At 44.6% G+C, this 14,356-nt stretch overlaps 3 protein-coding genes across 4 annotated transcripts in view; 2 read left to right on the top strand and 1 right to left on the bottom strand.

The window, feature by feature from the left end:
* The window catches only part of LOC146207156 (proton-coupled zinc antiporter SLC30A2-like), a 52,863-nt gene extending 51,886 nt beyond the window's left edge, over positions 1–977 (top strand). The window contains exons 9-10 of the mRNA XM_084576353.1: positions 213–453; positions 832–977. Of these exons, the coding sequence (XP_084432479.1) occupies positions 213–453; positions 832–977 (387 nt within the window). The remainder of the gene's footprint in view (positions 1–212; positions 454–831) is intronic.
* A 1,169-nt stretch (positions 978–2,146) lies between these two features.
* Positions 2,147–6,580, bottom strand: LOC146207155 (mitochondrial potassium channel-like). 2 transcript variants are annotated; one of them, XR_014707679.1, is made up of 4 exons: positions 4,753–6,580; positions 4,442–4,588; positions 3,177–4,029; positions 2,147–2,952 (listed from the first exon to the last, which is right to left on the bottom strand). XR_014707679.1 is itself a non-coding variant. In XM_084604395.1 (3 exons), the coding sequence occupies exons 1-3, from the start codon at positions 4,951–4,953 to the stop codon at positions 3,274–3,276; spliced, it is 1,104 nt and encodes a 367-aa protein (XP_084460521.1). In that variant the 5' UTR covers positions 4,954–6,579; the 3' UTR covers positions 2,147–3,273. The 2 variants fall into 2 exon arrangements, 1 of the variants encoding a protein (XP_084460521.1); XM_084604395.1 differs by having other exon boundaries at positions 2,147–4,029; positions 4,753–6,579.
* A 362-nt stretch (positions 6,581–6,942) lies between these two features.
* Positions 6,943–9,679, top strand: LOC146207154 (pre-rRNA 2'-O-ribose RNA methyltransferase FTSJ3). Its single transcript, XM_084604287.1, has one exon. The coding sequence runs from the start codon at positions 7,074–7,076 to the stop codon at positions 9,483–9,485; it is 2,412 nt and encodes an 803-aa protein (XP_084460413.1). The 5' UTR covers positions 6,943–7,073; the 3' UTR covers positions 9,486–9,679.
* Positions 9,680–14,356: the final 4,677 nt, after the last annotated feature.

The following is a 14,356-nucleotide window of genomic DNA, read 5'->3' as shown; positions in this document are numbered from 1 at the left end:
TCAATTACTGTGCCTCCCGCTAACTCATTATTTAAAGCCCCCCCCCCCCCCCCCTCGTTCTTAAGGGTTAATAAATGATGAAATGATGACGATGCTTGGCCAACACATGGGACCAATTTAGGAAGTCCTTCGCATGAGGAACTTTTTGGAGGCAAGGAAGACAGACATTGAGAGCACTAAAGTCTTTCATGCTTTTTCTGTGACCACGCTAGCCGAGCTGCGGTGTGGTGGACCCGGTGTGTACGCTCATGTTCTCGGTAATCGTGCTGGTGACAACGCTGGCCATCCTGCGCGAGGCGCTCAACGTGCTTATGGAGGGCATCCCGCACAGTGTCGACTACCACCAAGTGAAGCGGCTGCTGCTTTCTGTTGATGGCGTGGCACGTGTCCATGACCTGCACATCTGGGCACTCAGTCTTGACAAGCTTGCTGTCTCAGCGCATGTTGTGCTCGGTGAGCACACTCTTTTTATCAGACCAAAGCATTTTACCCCTTACAACATGTAGAAAACAGACAGAACTCTGTGATCCTACACATTACAAAATGATCTGCCCAGGATCAATGGCCAGATTTTAATTAACCTTCAAATGATGGTATCAAAGCTCTGGCAAACAAGCAAAGGGGGCAGGGCATTTTCTCAGCCCCGCATGAACACCACGGCGATGTCCACAGGCTGACGAGTGGGATATACTTGGCTGTATGATGAAAGTGTATTGTAAGATAGGATGGAGATCCCCTTGTCCCTTAGTTGTTCCATAAGCTGCTTGATTGTGTGAACCATTACCAGCTGCCATTGAGATCAATGTGGGGCTCTGCCCGTGTTGCATGCAGTTCCTGGTGCAGATGCCATGTGTGTGCGACGCAATGCTTCAAGAATGATCCGCCGCAATTTCGACGTCTTCAAGCTGACTCTGCAAATGGAGGAGTTTGAAGAAGGCATCCGCCAGCACTGCCGGCGTTGCAGTGAGCCCAGCTGAGGGGTGTCAGTGCTGCACCATGCTCAACATCATGTGCAGCACATTGCTACCATACCCTTATCAACGTTTTTCTAGCTTACACAATTTAAATTCAGTACAAACTTGTTTTCATGAAACTGCCAACTGTGCTATTTGCCAGAGGCGATTCATGTGGAACTTGCTCATCAAAGTGTCGCCGCTGTTCCCTGTGGAATTGTTCAGGACGGAACATTTTGAGCACTATTTCTGGCGCCTATTGTAAAAGCACACAAAAAACATACAACTCACGAACAAAAAAATAGTAATCTTTTTCACATCCAAATAGCCACAGCTGTGCCTAGTGATTGTGTACTGGCTGGTTTCAGCAGAACATGTTATTGTCTAGGTACAATACCAGTGAAATGAAAATATATCATATGTACATGCAATACTATATGTCAAAATTAGTGCTACATTGCAGGCTTCTTAACAGCCAATATTTGAAGGCACCTTCCGACTTCGTTTGTAAAATGTGTACATGATCCCTTTGCTAGTAAGGGTGCATGAATATTCTTATTCTCGATCAGCAAATCAAATATTCCCTTGTTCGATTAGTCGAACAAATCGAATAGTGCAAGCTCAAAATTATTTGGAACTAATAAAATATGTTTTGAAGTATTGAATAATTGGCACGAAGCTCGAATGCGACATATCATAGTTATTTCTGATGACTATTTTAATGGTAGGGTCTATTCTGATGCCATTGAGCGCACTGGCACGATCGTTCAGTAGAAGGGTTGAGTGCACTGATGCAATCACCTTGTTGTGATAGTGTTCTTATACAAGGCCTTCAAGACTGGGCAACATGACAGGGCTCATGCTGGCTTGGCCACTGCCTGAATTAGAGGCCATGGCTTAAACTCCCCTTTCATTGTGGTTCTAGTTAATTCAGTAAATAGCAAAATGCATTTTTCTAGTCCTTTCACTCTTTACACCTTGCCTGAGCCCATGAGCTTTCTGGGCTGTGGTGTGCATGTGGTGTGCAACCTACCTCCAAAATTCGATAGAATACTTTGGGCAGTTCTGTGGCGATATGCCCGTGTGTACAGTGCTAACTTTGTGATACACACCTCTATTGGAACGATCAGGGCTGAACTTTGACAGCTACAGCTATAACTCCACAAGTTATACCACATCACCACGGCTACCACTTCAACGTTTCAAATCATTTTATTTTAATATTCACAAAAGTAGTGAATGCTTGCTGTTAGAATAGGGAATTCATACTATTTGACTCAGTCCTTAATTCAGTATTTGATTTGGTTTCTGGATGCACTATTCAAATTTTATGCGGTTTCGAAAAAAGTATCGTTTTTACACAGCCAGTTTTCACAGTCTGCTGAGCTGTGGCAGCTGCTAGAGATTACTGCTATAGTTCACAAAGACGCACAAATAAGTGCTGTAATTGTACAGAGTCTATCACACTTGTCTAGAGCGCTCGAGCGGTATGCTTTAGAGCAAATTAAGTGAAATATTAATGCAGCTGCTTTGTCATGGATGATGCGTTTGTGCCTGTGCAGTTTACATGACCTTGCAGCTGTGCTAGGGTTTAAGTATTATCTGTAAGAGTCTGGGTTATAATTTTACTTTACTTCCTCCACACAGCACAGATTGAGTGCTCTAGACAAGTGCGATCGATTCTGTACACAGTACTTAATAAAGATAAAGAAAAATAGTCAAGCAATGTGAGGCAAATAGGTGCCCTTTATATTGAGAGATATTTATCTGTAAATTAAACCTGCCTGAAATATATTTGTACGAAAATAAATGGCATATTTGAAGACTACATTTGTTCAACGCTGTTGCATAAATTTGACAAGGGCATATTTAGGCAATGAAGGGTAACAAGAAAGGATGCTCAGCGACTAGGTACCTTCTGCAATGTACTCCGCTTCATTTGTCAATGTAACACAAGGCTAATGCATTATGTGTGTACAACCTGGCAGCAGACAAGAAGCTGGAAAGGACACAAAGTTGGAAATTAGACTATACACAGCTACTCCTAAGAATTAATGCAAATTAGAATCACAATGCTGCCACACAATCTAAGGTACACATAAAACTAGTTTTTTGATTGTTCTTCACACGAACTATGGTGTTGGATGTTTTCACAAAGTGGTCAACACTATACTGCTTGAAAGCAGCTTTTCCTGTTAAAGAGATTACCACAATGCCACTCACTTTTTCATAGAAATATTGGTCCACTAAATGTACTAGCAGCACAGAGCAGTCACTGGTCCATGTAGTTGCAGTAGGCTTGCAGAGGCAGTCCTGCTTATCAAGAGCCCTTGAAGAAAGCAGCCAACAATGGGACAGTCACTGCAAGTGCACCGTACACTAGTGCTACCATGGCAAGTGAGTTTATCTTCATCTTCCACTCCAACTGTCGCTGTGAGTCAGCCACTATGTCTTTCACGTCTTCGCCAATGTACACTGCAGTTCTCTTGAAGTCTCCTTCAGCCTCTTCCAAAGCCCTCTCAGCAGCTAGCAGGGCCTTGATCTCTCTTGTCTCTCTCTCTAAAAGTTGTCGCTGCTCTTTCACTAGTAATACCACTTGCCGCATCTGAAGCTCAAGCTCCGAATCAGACACAGCCTTGTCTTCGGCTTTAGCCATAGCCATGGGCAGCACAGCTGCACTGGTCACCCGGTCAGTAGCGGCAACCACTGGTGCAGCGCCAAGCAGCTGTCTGATATCATCCACAAATTCTACAATCTGGTCTCTGTGCCGTTTGAACTCATCTGATAGGCTATAAACCAATCGCTGTACTTCAGGCTGGCTGGATGATCGTTCCACAAGGTCCCTGAGTTGGTTCAGCCGTATCCGGTTGTTGACAGTAGCACCAACGATTCCGATGACTGCACCACAAATGGAACCAATGATGGACCAGTACTTTGTGCGCTCTCCTTGGGCACGCTCTTTCTCATGGCTTTCGCGAAGTGCAAGGGAAAGAGATGCAAAGTAGTCTCTCTCTGCCTTCTCCAAGCTCTTGAACTGCTCAAGTAAGGAGCGCTCTTCTTTGATGACAGCATGCTCCTGTGAACAAGTGTTATAAGTGGACAACCAAGAGGAGAACAAGCTAAAATAAGGCATGCATATAGAGTGAACATACGATGAACTTTACAACACGTATGCAGCCTTTCATGAGACACTTCAGCAGGTGGTTACAGAATAAATTTGATTTCATGAAGTCTTTAGTGTGCACTGGCATCATAACACAAGAGGTGTCTAACTTCGAATAGTCCTTTTCAGGCTCATTTTTTTCAAGAATTGCGGATAATGCTAAGCTCTCCTAAAAAAAGTTATTGCCATTGTAATAAATACATCTGCTTGATCAACTTATGAAATAAATGGTCGTAACTTCAACGTAAAACTGCACTCCAAATTTCGTAGCTGAAAATCATCACACGACTGCAGATATGTCATTAAATTAAACAAGCACACTTACCTGGGTTATCAGGCTTAGGTAGCGATCTTCCCCTCTGTGAGTTTTGTCCAGCTCTGCGTGAATTTCCTTCAGCTGGCTTTGAAGCTGCAAGATTCGTTGCTGCTTCTCCCGCCGCTGTTCTTGAGTCGTCACAAACTTTTGTTCGGCCTGCCAAATAAAAAATTCCGTTAAGCTGAAGTGGAGTGTCGGAACCACAAGCGGATACCATGCCCAGTAAATTATTAAATTACCCATAAGAAACACACTTCGATCCAGATGAAACAGTTTCTAACAAGCCAGTAATTCATAACTATGCACAGTTGGCAGCTTACCTCCAACACCTTGGCTTGCGCTGCCTTCACTTCGGCAAGTCCGACAATGTCTTCATAAACGCGGAATATGTTGAACACTTTTGCGGCTAATGGATGAGTGTGTTGACATCTCTCTGGTAATAATAGTGGAGCGTATTGCGGTGACCGCAGTGGGCTGCACAGTCTTTGTTGCGAAAGGGGAAGAAATCGCATAGGCGGCATCGGACGAGTTTCCGAATGCTGAACTACTCTGATAAATAATCGATAGCTGCCCTTCGCGAACTACGCTGATGTATTACACACAAAGGTCATCACAGACTACGTCACTCAATACTGACAGACCCACAAGAAGGTTAGCTTTTAAACGTTGGTCATAAGGTTGAGGCTCTAGACTACCCAAGGACTACCTCGCACTGGTCACCCATGCTGCAGCAGCTGCACCACCTTTTACGGCCGCAAACATGCCGCAATCAACCCTATCTAGTCAGCCGCCTAGCCACTTTGTCGTACTTCCGAAAATGTTCGTAGAACATGTAAATTACTTGAATATGTAAAATTTATGTAATAAAACCGAAGTTATGAACAGTGCTTTTATTGTATTTAATTTGGAAAGCTCGACCTTATAGCTCGACGATTTAGCCAATGGCCCGCCTTAGCCAATTTAGCTACTTTTGGACTCCACTAGCCATTGACCTTGAACTAGCTACCAAGAATAGCTGTTTCAGCTCCTTTCTTCAAAATCCAGCTACAAATCGAGCTATTCTGGTGAAATCTAGCTTAAATCTGGCTACATTTTGGGAAATTACTATTCTGGCGTGAAACATCTTCCCACAGATGTTACACATGATGAAACTGACGTCAAGCACATAGCGCCATCTGGTAGTTTTTAAACAAGACGCAAACCAAAAAAAGCACAAGAAGTAGTTGACTGTTGCGTCGGTGTGGTGTACAAGTACAGTGGCTAGGCACTGTAGTACAAGATCCCGACGTCATGTGGCTATTTCTACATCAGCGAGACAGGACGCAGCATCAATGATAGACTAAGAGAACATGCTAAAGATATAGAGAACAAGTCATCCGGAAACCATCTTGCCATCCATTGCACAGAATGTAATGACTGCGAAGCGCATCTCAAGGAAACAACCACCATCGCCAGATACAAAGTTGAAACCTCCAGGCTTATCTCCAAGGCTTCCAATATAGAAAAGTTAGGAGGCACCTGCATCAGCAGCCCATCGATAACGTTATACCCTAAGGCATAGAGTTAATACAATAGTCTTTGTATTAACTCTATGCCCTAAGGAATATGACTATCTGAATCAAGGCTCCACTGGGGTGTTGGTATCATAGAGTTAATACAAAAACTCGCCGCCTCTCTGTCTCCGTGGGCCTTCCTCCATGTCTGCCTCAGCGGGAAAAAGATAAAAATAGCTCACAAAGTAAAGAGGCGAGGCGATGCGGCTGATGCGGCGGCGCAGCTTCAGCGCGGGGGCTCCGATGAGCATCGAAGTCGTGCTCGCGGTACACTATTGTGCATGTGTGTACGCATTCCTATTAACGTTCCCTGCGCAGCGACCATAAGGCGCCTAGAATCAACTGTCTGATTCGACTCTGCAGGTCAGGCGCGGTCAGCCCCGAGCGAATGAAAGAGGCCAAGAGGCCCACCAGTCCGAGTTACGCCGAGTCGCGGGCTGAAGATATCACGGTCATTAAACCTTTCGCAAAAAGTAGATAAAAGTCCATTCTTTACATGTTTACATAGCAGTGATGTATTCGCAGCTCTTTTCTTAGCACGCAAGCCTTAACGCTTTGCGAAAACTACGTCTGCCTAAATTATCGGATTCAGGATGACATCACCTCCGGCAGCTGTCGCACGAAACTCAAGAAAGAACTATAATGGAAAGCCGACGTAGCACTCAACGACGGTGCATCTGAGCACATTTATCATTCGTTATTCGTTAGTTAGCACCTGTCATGCGTAGTCGCCTGCAGAAAACTATGTCTTGATAGCTGTGTTTATTTTTTACAATAATAAAGCTGCCAATAAATGCGTTATATATCCAAAATATCAAGTAAAAAACCTGGGGAAAAAAAATCTAGCTACTTTTAGCTTCTTGCTAGATTTTTTAGCTACTTCTAGCTAATTTCACGCTGACATCTAGCTACTTTTGCTCACCGACCCTATCGCCATCGCAACACTTCTGGCGATCTAATCCAATCCAATCCAAGGCTAGACTGCAGCACGACTGCACTGCACGACTGGTCGTGGTAGGTCGTAGTCTGCAGATAGCAGCATTGTATTTGTTCTGCACGTGGGACGTCGCGCTGTGTTTGTAGAGACAATGGGGAAGAAAACGAAGACCGGAAAGCAGCGCAGAGACAAGTTTTACCATTTGGCCAAGGAGACAGGATTTCGATCCAGAGCTGCGTTCAAGCTCATCCAGCTGAATCGCAAGTTCGAGTTCCTGCAGCGGTCTCGCGTACTAATTGATCTCTGCGCAGCCCCCGGAGGATGGCTCCAAGTTGCTCAGAAGTACATGCCGGTGTCCAGCGTCATTATTGGCGTCGATCTTGTGCCCATCAAACCCATTCCCAACGTCACTGCGATTCAGGATGACATCACCTCCGGCAGCTGTCGCACGAAACTCAAGAAAGAACTAAAGACATGGAAAGCCGACGTAGTACTCAACGACGGTGCACCGAACGTAGGCAAGAGTTGGGTTCACGACGCCTACGGTCAGAATGTGCTCACGCTCCATGCCGTCAAGCTGGCTACTGAGTTCCTCAACAAAGGAGGTTGGTTCATCACCAAAGTGTTTCGGTCTAAGGACTATCAAGCCTTGATGTGGGTGCTGAAAAAGCTCTTCAAGAAGATTTCTGCCACCAAGCCGCAGGCGTCGCGTCACGAGTCCGCAGAAATATTCGTCGTTTGTCAGTCATACATCGCACCCGACAAGATAGACCCTAGGTTCCTGGATCCGGCTCACCTTTTCAGCGACGTCGATACTGATGAGGTAAAGAAGCTGAATCCGGCGCATCCCGAGAAGCAGAAGCCAAAGGCCGAGGGCTACCCTGAAAACGATTACACCATGTACCATACGGTGAGGGTGATCGACTTCCTCACGTACGAGAACCACCTGGAAGTGTTGGGCCAGTGCAGCGAGATAGTGATCGATAATGAAGAAGTGCTGATGCATCCGCTCACCACTCAAGAAATTAAAGAGTGTTGCAAGGACATCAAGGTGCTGGGCCGCGGGGACATAAAGAACCTCTTGACATGGAGAAAGAAGCTGAAGGCCTGGCTTGAAGAAAAGAACAAGAGAGAAAGTGGGGAAACTGGAGAAGCAGGACTGGAGGAAGTTGAAGAAGACCCTGATGATGAGGAGCTTCAGCTGCTAAAGCATGCCGAGGAAATGTCAGCTGAACATGCTAAGGAGTTGAAGAAGAAAAAGAAAAAAGTATTGAAGCAGAGAAAGAAGCTGAGAGATCGCATGAATTTGCAGATGGTCCTGAAGAACGACCAGGCCATTGTAGAAGAAGATCTGGAGCTGTTCAAGCTCAAGGCTATTAAGAATGAGAAACAGCTATCAAGTGTAGATGAAGTCGATGTTGCTGCCCTTGACCCTGTGCAACCACTTGAAGACAATGATGATGAACCTGACCATCGCAGAAAGCTTGTACCTTACAAGAAGAGTTCCCTCAATGAAGACTGGTACGCTGAAGAAGAGAGGGGGAATGATGATGAAGATGGAGACTCTGATGACGACGAGCATGAAGAATTAGAGTTTGAGAGTGATGTTGAAGGAGATGCTGGCAACAGAGAAAGTGAGAATGTAGACGACAGTGTGCCTGAGGACGATGAGAACCCTTTGATGGTTGATGTGGCATATGGCAGTCTTAAAAATAAGCGAAAAGAAATGGGAAAAGTGTGGTTTGAAAAAGAGGTTTTTGCTGATATGGATGATGAAGAGGAACTGTTAGAGCTGGAGATGATGTCTGAGGTGAAGGACAAGGGGGAACCTTCAAAGATAGTAGAAAAAAAGCAGAAAATAAGTGACCCGAGAGAAACAGCAAAAAAAGTTAGATTTGCAAATGCTGTCCATACAGATGCAACAAACAAAATTTTGACAGACCCAAGTCGTGAGTCGGAGAAGACGAAGAGCACAACAAAAGCCAGTGATGAGCCCCCAAAAAAGAAGCAGAAAAGAGTGAAGTTGGATCCAGAAGGATTAGCTATTGGCACTATGATGATTCAATCACAGAAAGCAAAACGAGACATTATTGATGCTGGATACAACAGGTATACTTTCAATGATGAAGACCTGCCAAAGTGGTTTGTAGAGGAAGAAAAAAAGCACAGTAAAATGTTGATGCCTGAAACTGCTGAAATGGTGGCAGAGTACAGAGCGCAAATGAAGGCTGTTAATGCAAGGCCTATCAAGAAGGTTGCAGAAGCAAAAGCTCGAAAGAAGTTGCGTGCTGCACGAAAGCTTGAGAAGGCCCGAAAGAGAGCCGAAACCATCACGGAGAAGCTAGACATGACTGATGCTGAAAAGGCACAGCAGATACGAGCCATATATAAGAAGGTCCTTGGAAAGAAAGATGACAAGAAGGTGACATATCTTGTTGCCAAGAAAGCATCTGGACGCAAAGTGCGGCGACCCCCTGGCATCAAGGGCAAATTTAAAGTGGTTGATCCTCGCATGAAGAAGGACTTGCGAAAGAAAAAGGCTGCAGTGAGCAAAAAACATTAGTATGCGCTGGTGTGCTCTAAGACAGTGGCATCTACCAGCATAGGCTAAGAGATGCTCGAATGTACTAAGTGTACAAATGCACCAATGAGACTGGCTAAAGATATCACATTTTTATGTTCACAACGTGGTGTTCGACATTTTGAGGTCACGCAAAAGCATAACTGTATAAAAATAAAAGACATCTGATACCTGTCCTTGTGTTGCAGAATATTGTCCCTCCTACAATCTTTTGCTGTTGGTAGCCTATGAGCCTTCAGCAAGACATCTTGCAGCAGTGCCTTCTTTTCAGGAATTCTATGTCCATGCCATCACTGCTTACATTAGCTGGAGCATGGCTGCCTAGTAGTGAATTTCGGTAAGCTATTAACAAACAGTCCTCTACCGTCCAGTATAGGCATGCTTAGACTAGTTTATTGAAAGTGAAAGGACATCAAATTATTACTCATGTTCCATGTTTGTAAAGTACCTTGCGTTCTGGTGTGGGTTGTAAAACTTCAATGCAGAAGGATATATTTCGGTTTTAGAAATGATTGGGTGAAAGAAAACGCTTGCTGGTTTAACTAGTTTTAAGAATGGTTAATCAGGTAAGTGTCCCTGACACTAAAGGTATTTACTTGAACCGATTTTATAGGTCTTGCAAAAAGAAGCGTGCTAAAATTATGGAGACTGGGCCAAATCACTGTGTTTAGTCTCTGGAAGGGCTCTAAATATTCAAGGAAAAATTGTACATTTATGAAGAAAGGACACATTTCACACTAGCTTGCTTTCTTTGAGAAGAAGCTTTGGTAAGCCTCCAGCTTGTTTGCAGCAGATGGGAACATTTTACGCAACTATAATATTTTTGAATAAACAGATTTGTTAAGAAAGCAAAACCTGAAGCCAATATGTGCACAGGGGATGTTATTTTTGAAAAGGGCATGTTTTAACCCATATAAAATGCATCTTTATTCCTGTGTTTGGTACATATAATAGCCTTGATTACTTATGTGCGAATAAGCCATAGCTGTTTGGAGAGCAAATGCTCACTAAAGGGCCCCAAACTAGCTGTATACTTTATTTACACCATTTCTCTTTGCATTGCAAGTGACCTGGAAGCTACTGGCATACACCCAAAGCTTCTCGCACTTCACAAACTCTTATTCTTTTGTGATAGGTATGGCAAATAGCCCTGCATGTGCAAACTGCGGTTGCGATGAGACTATAGGCCACATTCTTTGCGAGTGCCCTATATGCAGCGTGGAAAGACAGTGTCTCTGTTGTGCGCTGGAGCATCTAGATGGACACCCACTGACTGAAATCAAGATTCTAGGTCACTGGCCGCGGCGATCGAAGGCCTCCCAGGTACTGCTCCGCTTCATGAAAACTATGGGTCCGATTGATAGGCTGTGATTTTGCTGTTACATGACGAGATATAGGTTTGGTGACTATACGGACTGCACCCATTCCTCTCTTACCCACCACTTTTATATCCACTCAGCCCCTTCCCCCAGTGCAGGGTAGCAAACAGGCTTCTTTTACCGGTTAACTTCCCTGCCTTTCTTCCTCCTCTCGCACTTCAATGCCCCTGGAGAATGTGAATTCCCTTAGCTGATGTTGGACCAGACAAACAACACAATTGTCTTTGACAACCTCCCCTCTGGCAATCCCGGAAATGAGGCCGCCGATAACATAGCCCGAGGACTTATTAGCCGGGCAAATGGCGACCCATGCCGGGATTTCTCGAGGGAGCGGGCACATACATTTTCTGAGCTCACACAGCAAGCACGCCTTGCCCGTCGACTCTACCCCACTCCCAGCTGTCGCACTCCCAACAAATCCTCTGGAGGCGTCTTCAAACCCGAACGCTTCTCACCCCTCAACGCCTATCCTACTACCGACCCGTTTCCCCTGAGTGCACTCTCTGTGGAGAGTTGCACGCCACCTTGGACCACATTCTTTTCGGCTGCCCTGCCGATCCTCCCCCACAGGGACAGCCCGCCATCGGATCATGGGAGGAATGCGAGGCCCTCCTTACGTCACAGGACCTGGACATACAACTTCGCTGTGTGGACCGGGGTGCCAGTGCCATGGCCCTACGTGACCTGGACACATGCACGTAATGTGAGGGCCATGCGGTGGCCCTGGGCCCTTGAAGGGTCCAAACTCGCTCGTTTAATAAAGTTTTTTCCTCCTCCTCCTCCTCCCCTTCAAACGACATTTACAATGTACATTCTGCTTTCCTCTTTAGCAAATGCGCTGGCCACCAATGGCACGCCATTTCTGTGGCCATGTGCTTAGTCAATAACATGAAAAATGTGCACAATAATTTCATAGTGAATTGTTGGGAGGCATACAAATGACCGATAACTTACACCTCCTTGTAACTATGTGCAGTGTGCCAGCTGAACTGCTAACCCTACCAGCATGCTCCTATGATACACTGCACCTGAAGATAAAGTTGGCCACTCTGTTGGTGCTGAGCACACCTGAACAATGTATCCCTAAACATGCTAATTGATTCCAATTGGTTCCGAGTAGGCCGTGCACTTTCTGGCGTTTATTTTTCGAAAATTCGGCACAGGTTTTTGGCCTTTATATACTTTCTCGGAATCAGTGTTTTTCAGCTAGCTGCATGGTGCAAACTGTAAAACGCAGCTATTATTAGTGAAAAATTCTCAAAGCATACGAAATTACAGATAAAAAAGAAAAGCAAACAGGTAAGCTCCCATTCTGAGTGAACTCAGAAATGTCGCCAGTTGACTTCAAGATCCCTCCCAGCAGATGCTAGGCAGGAAATGGGCCTTTGTACCCATGATGTGGTACCCTACATCACACAGAACTTTCTTAAATTTTACACTCAGCAAACCTTACTTCCCCCATCATCCTTTGGTACCCCTAAGCCAAACAGGGAACAATCCACCCTAATGGGATGGGGACAAAAGCAAGTCTCCTACTACTACTTTCACTAAGAATGTGGGAGTGGCGTTTAGGAATGAGTTCTTTTGGTTAAAAACAGGCCTTGGGGAGAAGCTCACTTATGGATTTCCACAAATGGTCCATTGCTACAGCAACTGAAGATGCTAGCGGGTGCGTTTTGCCACTGCAGAGTTTAGGGAGTCTCCCCCTTGAACTTCATTTTTGAGTGCCTGCTGGTCCGTTCTTGTACTCTGCAGTAGAGGGAACCTTTTCATTAAGAATGGGTTAGCATGAACATACCAAATAGAGTATTACGGCTTTATCCAATTTTATATTATTTTACATGCAAATGGTTATTGGTCTTTTTCGCTTAAAACCGGAAAGTACATGACCTAGTTACGAGGAAATGAAAACTGCAGTTACTCTTCATGGTCAGTCAATAGCTGAACCGTGTGGCGAGGGAAAAAATGAAGGAGAGTAGACTCCATAATGGACTTCGGATCTAATTTTAACACAAAATATTTTTTAAAATATGAGCATCTTATCCATATGGCACTTTTAAAATATTTTGAATATTCACCTTTCTTTCAAGCACTGCACTTGTCAGACGAAAACATGAGTTGACAGCTCATCTTGACTTTTGTAGTTCAAGTTAATGCATCAATATCAAATTAATAGCAGCAACATTTAAACAAGGCAGGTGATAAAGAATATTGTTATGTAATGAATGTTGCTCAAAAAATTACAAGGGTTCAGCGCTGCTGAACCAAATATTGTGCGAAAGCATTAGCTGCGGGTGACCGAGCGTTCTCTTTTTCTTCTTCCCCAGCCCAGATATAAAGCCCCGCTTTAACCAACCCACATGAACGTGCCTTAGTGGCCTATAGGGGTAACGTGAATGCCAGGGTCCTAGCAGGCTGATTCTGACATAATCGTCCCATGTGAAACGAGATACCCAGGTTGGCAGCTCCTGCCAGCTTGGGGTCGTCTACGGGGGTCATCTAAAGGTCAATGGAGGTCACCGCTGTTCCATGCTGAAGGCTCAAACTGCGAGCAGTATTGCTTTCGCAATAAAACGAAAGCAGGCATAGATGCCATTCGTACCTTAAAACCTTTGGACCTCAACTTTCCGTGCTCTCCTTCAAGGTATTAGACTCCATATTAGCGGAGATATGAGTACTGCCATGGAGTAATTAAGCTGTACCCTTTCCTTATGACACTGAGTACAAATAAAAGTTGTATTGTATCAACAGCACATTCCTTCCTAATCATGAGCAGTTTCCTTTTGCAAAAATGTTTTGTTACCAAGAAAATAGCAGGAAATGAAATACACACTTTACCGTCACCGCTGATTCTGCAAGTAAAATAAATGTGCGCACCTCAGGGCGCAGATCCCAGAGGCTATGCGATATGGTCATTCACTTCAAATTGGTGGCATCCTGCCCTCGTCGGTGAGGATGCCGAGAGTTTAAATTGACTGAAGGGAATGTTTGAAAATCCACTTTTTTTATATAAATACGTCTTCTGCTCCTGCATGAATGTCCTAGCCAGAAAAAGGCAGGGAATCAATATTTACTGCAATAACTGGAAGCAGTAGTCCTAAGTCTACCATCAAGCAGTTTCTCTCGCATGCTGAAACGAGTCACTGCTGGCAAAGCTTTTTTTTTTTTCCTATTATCGAAGGGGAGGCATGGACTCTCTCTAGGTGCCTACATTCCGTACTCTCCTGTAGCAAAGTACCCTTCTTATACCCATAAGTCTGTTGTGTGACATAGTACTAGTAATGAAACAGTTATCACAATGCATGGTGAAAGAGGACAACAGTAGTGACATGAAAATGCTGCTGATATTACAACTTTACTTTCTGCACAGATGGTGCATCAGCAGCTGCACAATAAAGCTGTGTCAGGAAAGAAATGAAAAAGAATAAAGCAATGGCATAAAAGCACTTGCATCTTCAAGTCTGAGAAGAAATG

The sequence above is a fragment of the Amblyomma maculatum genome, chromosome 1 (genome assembly GCF_055883805.1).
Source record: "Amblyomma maculatum isolate TAMU_Amacu chromosome 1, ASM5588380v1, whole genome shotgun sequence".
In the NCBI taxonomy this organism is placed as follows: Eukaryota; Metazoa; Arthropoda; class Arachnida; order Ixodida; family Ixodidae; genus Amblyomma; species Amblyomma maculatum.
The sequence above is the reverse complement of the archived record's forward strand: the minus strand, read 5'-3'. Positions and strand labels throughout refer to the sequence as shown.

Coding starts and splice junctions, on each gene's coding strand:
- LOC146207154 (XM_084604287.1), top strand. CDS start 7,074: ATGGGGAAGAAAACGAAGACCGGAAAGCAGCGCAGAGACAAGTTTTAC.
- LOC146207155 (XM_084604395.1), bottom strand. CDS start 4,953: ATGCCGCCTATGCGATTTCTTCCCCTTTCGCAACAAAGACTGTGCAGC. Junction 4,589..4,752: donor CGCAAGCCAAGGTGTTGGAG/GTAAGCTGCCAA, acceptor TTTATTTGGCAG/GCCGAACAAAAGTTTGTGAC. Junction 4,030..4,441: donor ACCTAAGCCTGATAACCCAG/GTAAGTGTGCTT, acceptor ACTTGTTCACAG/GAGCATGCTGTCATCAAAGA.